Below are 9,353 nucleotides of genomic sequence, written 5' to 3'. Positions count from 1 at the left end.
ACTATAATAATAGCAGTAGATTCAGTATTACCAATACTATCAATTCATTAGATGTAATATTCCCTCCATATCTACGAATGTATTTAAATATTAAGGAAACATATTTGGCAAATGTATGTATACTGCTTTCTCGAGATGTTAACTTTGTTAATGCCTCTAAAAAGGAACATTTACTCTCGCCCTCGTGTTTTTTTTGGTTTGTTTGTTTTTTAAACTATTAAATGCAGAAATTCTATACATTTACGGCAATGCTGCCAATCAATCCGTTTTTTCCGTGATCGATCAGTGAAGATCCTGCATTCCAGGGTTCACAATATGGCTGCCTATTTCTAAAGAGGAAGTGCTGTGCTTTTCTAAGTAGCTGCAAAAGCAACTCGAAGAAACGTAATACCTTACAAATCCTTAAAAAGGGCATAATGAGTGGGGAATAGTGCAGTAACTATTATCTCATACTATACAACTGATTAAAAAACACATTATTTTGAAAGAGAAGGGTAATGTGGGGAAGCTTTTGAAACATTTCAAGAAGGTGAAATGCTTAATTATATTGGACGTAACCAAAGCTACAATTTATATTTTTCAGTGAAAGCAGAAACTTGAAAAGGTCAAAATACTAAACCAAGACTATAGCAATGTAAGATGTTCCCTGTGTTTTTTCTATATTACAGTACGTTAATGTTGACATCCATATATACTGTACAGTACATTCTGATAATAAGTAAATATATGTACCATTTTGAGAAATAGAAGCACCAAAGCACACAGAGATAATGAAAAAAGAACATCAAAGTCTAATTGAATGGAAATGAAGTACTTTGAAACTGTATGTCTTAGGTAAAATGTTGTTTGCTTTATGTTACAGGGGAACTTTACATGGCAGGGTGGAATAACACCTATTTCAAGGAATTCATTCTTCTGGGACTCACTGATAACCCCAAACTCGAGATTATACTCTTTGTTCTATTCTTAATTTTTTATATTATCACACTTCTGGGTAACATTGGCATCATAGTGGCCATCAGAGCAGATTCTCGACTCCATACACCTATGTATTTTTTTCTCAATAATTTGTCCTTCTTAGATCTTTGTTTCGCCACCATCATTACCCCAAAGACATTGGTGAACTTTCTCTCGGAAACAAAATCCATCAGTTACAATGAGTGCGCACTGCAAATGTTTTTCTTTGCCGCCTCAGTTACCACTGAGTGTTTCTTACTGGGCGTAATGGCCTATGATCGCTATGTTGCTATTTGCAACCCACTGCTGTACTCTGTTATTATGAGTAATAAGGTTTGCATACAGCTTGTGGCAGGTGCTTACACTCTGGGTTACCTCAATTCAACACTTCATACAATTTGTACCTTTCGGTTGCCATTTTGTAAAACCAACAAGATAGATCACTTCTACTGCGATGTGCCTCCACTCCTGAAGCTCTCTTGCATCGATACCACCATGAATGAAATTCTGATGTTCATATTTGGGGGATTCACTGAAACAAGCTCGCTCACTGCCATAATAGTCTCCTACAGCTACATCATCTCAACCATACTGAGGATTCGCTCAGCACAAGGGAGGAAGAAAGCATTTTCCACATGCGCATCTCATCTAGTGGTTGTCACCATATTCTATGGCACCATTCTCTTCATGTACTTGCGACCCTCCTCTAGTTATTCCATGAACCAGGACCGAGTTGCTTCTGTTTTCTACAGTGTTGTTGTTCCAATGCTTAACCCATTGATTTATAGTTTGAGGAACAATGAAGTAGCACAAGCCTTGAAGAAAATAAAGGAAAATATTCTTGTAAATAAGTGTGATATAAAATAAAAAGTGCCTGAGCCCCTTAGTATTCATATACAGTATCTAGAGCAGTATCTAGAGCATATTATGAAAGCGATTGATACAAAGCACGGTAAATGTACAATATCACAAAATATCACAAAATATAGAAAAGATTTAAAAAACACACAGAACATTCCTTTACACTCATCTATCTACTGTATATAAAAAGAATGGCAACCGTGATAAACAAACATACTGTTGCCGTTTTAGTCCCCTATCAGTTTCTTAGGGGTGTATTACATTATTTGTTTCAATATTTTGACAAATGTGTGATGCACAGTAGACATTTAACACAAAGGGAACTACTGCACGTATAAAGCTGGGTATATTAATGCTGTAACACATGGCAGTAATTTACTATAAAGTTATTTAGTGTGTGGATGAAACATATTTATTATGCTTCATACTGTATACTGTATTTGATACAATTTTTTTAACGCCAGTATAGCCATTTATTTAATGCACAGAAAAGCAAGAAACATTTTGTGGAGAGATGCAGAAATTGATTAATATAAAATATTATAATATGAGCATCAAGTAACTTAATTGTCTTACTGCTGGTAACTTCCAGAGATGCTGACAGTATTTTGCTATTGTACTGTACATTGGGTTTACAATGACTCAGGTATTTCTAACCCTTCTAGTAAACAATGTTTACAATGCCCTTTTTACTTTAAAGATATACATGCTTAAAAACTACTTTGTGTGTGTTTTTTTTTTAATTGTAATTGATTATAGAGTTACTTAGTTATGTTACAAGAATTGGGAAATAGTCACTTTTTTTTGTAAAATAAAACCATCCTCTTATTTTTTATGCATTATACCATTGTATTACTCCATGGAGAATGATGGCATTTCTGGTGTTGCTGGGTAGGTGGGACCTGTGTATGATGCATGTTTATGATTCAACCACTGCTGCATCAGAGGGGAAACTCTAGGCTGTGTATCTCCTGCCAGGGAAATCTTTTAGAAAAATATGTGTTCAGTGTACAGTACCTTTAACATGGATGTCACTTCAGCATCTTTAAATGCTTTATCAGCAGTAGTTTCTTTACCCTGTAGTGATATTCATAAATGGCAACCAATGTTTAGTAACATTTAAAGTACATTCTGTACAGAAAACATTATATGTAAGTCTCATAGTAAGTCTTTGTTATTACATTACTGCAGAGACAAAATAGAATGTTTGTTATAGTGTTTGTTTTTTTGTATGCTTTGAGTAATAAATATGGAAATAAAGAATATTTTCTGTTGATAAAAGCTACAAATCTTTGACTTTACTGTGAAATATAACATAATATAGATATACATTTTTAAACTCTTCTTTTTATAATGGTAAAGTATGTATGCTGAACATGCCAAAAAAAAGTTTTGCTGCTGTTTCAAGGTCATATTGTAAAAGAAAATCAATAGTACATGACAAATGTAGTAGCATTTTTAGTTTCAAAATGCATGTTTTAAGAAATATTAATAAATAATACTTTTTTTTTTTCTTATATGGATTGCCAATGGACTGGATTCCACTGGAATTAGCTACTGTAAGGCCATACACGCAGAAATTAGATATGAACTCTCAGAACCCTATGAACAGTAGGAATAATGCTCCCATGTTTCCTGGATGGATACACTACACACTCCACACTCCACGACTAGAGATTGGTGAGGGATAACTTCGGCAAAAAAAATCTGTGTTGAGTGTTTTTTACTAATATTTGCGTGTGGCATATACTATCCCAAAAAGCCCTTAAACGACTGATGATGACTGATTAAATATTACACAGTATTAGTTGCCCAACCTAGGCTTAAATGAATACCGGACAGGTACTACTCTGGAATCAAAAAACAAAAAGGAAATACCTGCAACAGCCCAAATGATTATTAGAAACACACACATACCATATACAAATATAATGTGGCTATAGAATACAAACAATGAATATTACTGCGACAATAAAAGAGAACGTAGGAGGGATAGAACCATGTTGCTTGTAAAGAGTGTAAGTTATCAACTATATATTAGACTAATACAATGTAACATACTACCTACTCCTTAAACCTCACAAGTTACTTTACTACGCAGCAGCAAAAAAAAGGATGAAAAATCAAGTCTGGCAAATATGATCAAAATCATAATAAAATAAAAATTTATTTCTATATAGCTAGAAAGAAAATATATCTAAATAAGCTTATCTCAAATTCATCTCACAGAATACACAATATAAAGCCTAAATTCTAAACACAATACTAATAAATGTATATATGCAATATAAATGTAAAACATGGCTCGACATTAATCTAAATGCAAAGATATCCAATAGTTAATAAAAAATGTCTGGGTTTCAATAAAGGTCTCCCAAATGTCTCTGAGTCATGTTAGTACTGTACATTAAATAGATCAACAAGTTCAAGTATAGCCAGAATTAAGTGGTAGCACAAAAATTCTGTTTCCATCTAATGGCAAACTGCACAATCAAATGGACAGAAGTCAATTACTAAAATTCTATGACACTGAACTCTCCAAATAACATGACAAGCACTAATCATGTCAGATTAGGTCACAGCCACCGATGGGATAAGAACTAGGACAACTGTGCCTGGACAGCCTATCCAAGAAGTCTTGTAGTGCCCTTGTGACCTCCAATATGTGGGTAAAACAACTAGACCAGTCACGATACGTGTTTTAGAACATGTGAGTAATATAAAAAGAAAGGTTATTACCCATAATGTATCAAAACATTTTACTTTATACCACCAAGCAGATTCAACAGACTTTTCTTCCATAGTAATAGAACATATAACACAGCATTGGACAGGGGGAGATGAAGAGCGGAACTAAACACAAGAGAAGCGGTCTTGATACATAAAATAAGAACATTAGTGCCAGATGTTCTAAATGTAGATATATAATTAAGAGTTTTCTTGCCCTAATAGATATATTGTACTGTATTCACATTGGTCCCTTTATTTAAGGTCTTTATGTAATACATGTATTTCATGTTCATATTGTATTCACTCTGGTCCCCTCTGAGACATCATAAAGTAGCTGGATTAAAAGATGTTCTTAAACCAAAGGTTACATACCGGAATATTATAATAGATTAGTTTATACAAATGTATATAATCCTAGTTTTTGTGAGACCACAGAAAAAGGGTCTTAAACTACTATAATTGTGTGTGATATCTAATTATTGTCTCTCACCTTTTTTCCTATTTTCTTCATACCCAAATTATTATGCCAGCATTAGCAGTATAGGTTACAGTATTTATATAAATGTATATGATCCCTATGGCAGTATTCAATAGAGCCATTGGGATTGGGATATAACACCATGGGTCATGTAAATAGGTTTGTCGAATATGTTGTATAATCTTTAAAGAATGCTATACCTGTTGTTGTTCCCCTTAAGAAGAGATTGTTTTTGTTTTGTGTCAAGATAATCTGCTTTTATATTTATTGATTTTAAAATGTTATTCCCTTGAAATTTCTCTAATATATTTTTATATTACATCTGAGCATTTGCTATCTCAATCTTACAAGAGTCCCCTCAAATGTAGATACTTTATTTCTATTATGTTTCCCTTAATGTGTAATTGCTGTTATATGTGTAGATAGAGCCTTTATTTGTAAATGGAGCTCAAGTAGATGAAACATTAATTTATCATCATGTAGTCCGCATTTCACCTTATAACATTTTATAATATCATTTAAATTTATATGATAAAATACGAGTTTTAATCATTACAGTATGTGAGATTATTGTAACAATGTATAATATGGTAACACATGTATATGGATCCCTAAATGCCATTATTTATATATTAAACCTTCTTCAATTTCTTATGCGGGCTATGTGGAAGTATAATATGTTTGTATTATTAATATATGTATAGCCATGCATAATAATGGTATACTACTTTCCTCTCTGTTGGCAGTAAGTCCTGATAAGTACAGGAATGCCAGCAGTAGTTATGGAGGTTTTCCCTCACCCCATGGTGAGGTGCCCTATGTATGGAGGGGAGTGGCTGTATGCTCTGAGTCCCTGAATAGTGACATCAGAGATGCGCCTGCCTCCTGAAGTATATAAGGCACAACACTGTCAGTTAGTGTTGTGTTGACCAGCAGTTGTGTGAAGTAGCTGGTAAAGTGTATGCTCCTGCATAAGGGATTATAGGAACACTTTTGTGACCCTAGTGCAGTAACTAGCAGTACAGGTTGACCAATCAAGTCTGTCTAAGCCACTCTGTGTCCAGGGACCTGGCACAGGGGTGATCTCCCTAGGAGAAGAGGGAATCCCACTTCAATACGGGAGGGCGTACCTGGCAAAGGGACAGCACGAAGAGATGTGCGGCTAGAGCCGGCAGCTGCATGGGGCAGTCTGCTACATCCCAAACTACAATAAAGATGGCCTTGTTAATGAAAACCCCACTGTGTGAGTGTGAGATTACTCAACAGTGGCAGTTACCACCGAGAAGGAGTTCCTCACCAGGACCATCTCCCTGCGGAAGCACAGATCCTGATGAGGTGGAGGCGCTGCACATGATGTAAGTTGGACTCGCACCCACTACCTCAGCTACCTGTCCTGATGACATCCCCTAATACCATTCAGCGGGAGACTCAGGAGTCCTGTTACTTGCAGGTGCACCACCATACACGATCATATAATGGGGACCGGTTAGACCACACGGGCCAATGTGAGATTGGGTGGGTCAAACAAGGGGGGTCCACCCGTTACAATTGGAGGCGCTGCTGAGATAGACCTGTTAACAGAACAGGCTTTTGCTAGGCACACATTAGGAAACAGGGAGAGTGTCTGCTGCCACTTTGTGCTGCGTGGGACGGAACCAGTGGTAGTCGGAGGGAGCTGCTGGAGCTGCAGGCCGCACAGACGCCTTGGGATCCGTTAGGGGTTAGTAGATCTGGAGCAGGGGGCTATTGCTGTCCTAGTCGCCTTGAGGTAGCGCTAGCGGGGGACGCCTGAAGGGGTAAATTGGTAACTTAGAGCAGGAATTCTGGAAGGGTCCGCACTAGGCTAGCCAACAGTAGGTCGACGCCCAAAGTACTGCATGGAAGAGCCAGAATACTCTAGTCTCCATTTCAGATCACTTGACCAAGTAGCACAGACTGGAGGAAAGCGTTACAGTAGACACAGAAAGAGTGAGCCTAGCCTGAGGTAGTGCAAACACGAGTCAGATCTACGTTAGGTACACAAGGTGGTGCACAAGGCATGTTTATTGTACTGATGTGGTTGCTGCCCCGCAGAGCGGAGCTCCATGTACAATAATCCAGTATACAGTGATCGAGAAACAACCGTCAGAATGGAGGATCTGCAAAGAGCAGAAGGTCCAGGATGCCGGGCAGAGAGAACCGTCAGAATGGAGGATCTGCAAAGAGCAGAAGGTCCAGGATGGCAGACAGAGAAAGGACACGCATATGACCTGTGCGTGGAAGAAGAACAAGCTACAGAAGAGACTTTTGTGAGCTTGTTGTGGAATGGCGTGAAAGCCGTGGCTGCGCCGTGTTTGTCCTGTCTATGTTCTCGGGAAAGTACCCTCGAGACTAGTGAGGACGACAGTGTTGCTAGATGGGAGGAACGAAATGGACTTTGTTATACACCAATAAACAAACAGCCAGATGCTACCTCAAATATGAAGAAAGACAATACGAACCAAAACCAAGATGGCGGTTCCCGCGTTCCCGGGACACCGCGTGGGCCAGCTGCAGAAAGTCTTGCAACTTTGCAGTTTGCTAATTGTTGGCCAGGATTGGCGCCAATGAGGAAACCCCACCCAGTTGGGGAGATTGGCGCGAAAGCTGGAGCCGCGCCCTCATGGACTATGACTCACTCTGCACCTGTGCTGGGTCAGCCTACAAGTCTACGAGACATCCCCCTAGTTTCAACCAGGGGGAGTGGTTTGCAGTTCCACCGGATGCCGATGGAGAAAGTAGGAGGAGGGGTTGCCAAACCAGCCCCTGCCCTCCAGTTGCGAAGAGCCATTGACCAGTACAGACCTCTGAAACGAGTGCCTCCGCTGGTGAATATAGCTGAAGTTTCTGAGAAATTGGAACAGAGTCCCTTGATCTCTACTTATCCCTACTCGGCTCCAGGAGGCTTCCTGATCATCCGTGTAGAGGGTGTGGAGACTGTGGCGTGTCTTTGCCTGCAGTGCAGACTGCCGGGCGGAGCCATGGGCAGTGAGGCTCGATGCCCTCACTGTGGACTGCAGTATATGTGGCCCATGACAACTTTTGTGCCAGTACAAGCCGTGGGAGCGACAGGAAATGTCCCGATGGCGGCAGCGGAGCTTCCGGGTGCACTATGGAGTGAGAGTGCAGGTCCCGCGGAGCAGGAATCGGGTCTGGTTCTCCAGACGGAGAAAACCAGCCTTCGAAGGGGTGACCGAAGAGGAGGCCATCGCCGGTCTCCTACTGGGATGCCCCGCCCGAACTGCAAGTTGGAGACCTCGGACGAGGAGTGTGCAAGATTGTCTGATGCGCAGGACTTATTGTCAGGGCCCCATGCAAGTGGTACACATTGGCGAGATGCTATTCCTCGTGGTGTGGAGACACGGAGTCGAGTGTCTCCAGTACCGCGACAACCCGATCGCCGGAGTCCCACTGCCATGGTGACTAGCGGGTCGGAAGGAGGTCGATCCACCCCGACACTGCGAAGTAGTAGGCTAACACGGTGCTTGTCGCAGACCCAGGGGGTGGAGGAAAAAGAAGAGCGGGTCCAGGGCCAGACTGGATCGCTTAGCAGACGGGCGTTGCCGGATGTCCTCGTGGAGGAAGAGGTCCCGATTGGGGACCCAACCCAAGATGGCGTCGAAGCACGTGCTTGTACGGAGGAGATTCTGGACGACCAGAGCGGTATCGAGTGGGAGATGATCGCGCCTCTGCGGTCGAGCAGCGGAAGTCGATCCCCTACTGCCAGAAGGAGCGGGCGTTCGAGTCGGAGAGCAAGAAGCCCAGCTGCCGGAGAAAAGAAAAGACTTTGTGGCGGAATCGAGTCAGGTATTGCTGGAGAGCAGGTCGTAACCCTGCCAATACCTACAGTCCGGCCCCGTCCCCCAACCCCGTCCACTCCCAAAGTTAGCCCCAAGGCCCTAGTTAAAGCTCCTGTCCCCGTCACTTTTTCATTCGGGTCCACTTCTAGCCTAGGGATGTCAGGGGATTCCCGGGGTCCTGCCGAGGATCGGACTGAAAGCCTGGACTGGGGAACTTCAGATGATGGATCGGAGGGTGGAGGGAGGATTTCCCGACAAGGGTCGGTACCTAGTGATTGTCCTAGTGTGTTGAGTATCACGGGTGGGAACAAATCACAGCACCGGGGAAAGGTTACGCCTTCTGAGGGTACTTCGGGGGTATCTTCGGGTGGGCCTGAAGCGGAAGAGCCACTAGAATCCAACTCAGAGGAGATACGGGAAACTAGATGGTGGGCGCCCCTATACGAGGGGTATGTTGCATGGATAGATCGCACCCGTTTCATTTTAGAAAGGGATGGGATAGTTGACCA

At 41.3% G+C, this 9,353-nt stretch overlaps 1 protein-coding gene across 1 annotated transcript; it reads left to right on the top strand.

Annotated features, from left to right (window-relative positions):
- Positions 1 to 873: 873 nt before the first annotated feature.
- LOC142490753 (olfactory receptor 8U3-like) lies at positions 874 to 3,125 on the top strand. Its single transcript, XM_075593172.1, has 2 exons — positions 874 to 1,782; positions 3,087 to 3,125. Exons 1-2 carry the CDS (start codon positions 874 to 876, stop codon positions 3,123 to 3,125), a joined length of 948 nt encoding a protein of 315 aa, XP_075449287.1.
- Positions 3,126 to 9,353: the final 6,228 nt, after the last annotated feature.

This window comes from Ascaphus truei, chromosome 3 (assembly GCF_040206685.1).
Source record: "Ascaphus truei isolate aAscTru1 chromosome 3, aAscTru1.hap1, whole genome shotgun sequence".
In the NCBI taxonomy this organism is placed as follows: Eukaryota; Metazoa; Chordata; class Amphibia; order Anura; family Ascaphidae; genus Ascaphus; species Ascaphus truei.
This window is presented reverse-complemented; position numbering and strand designations above follow the sequence as displayed.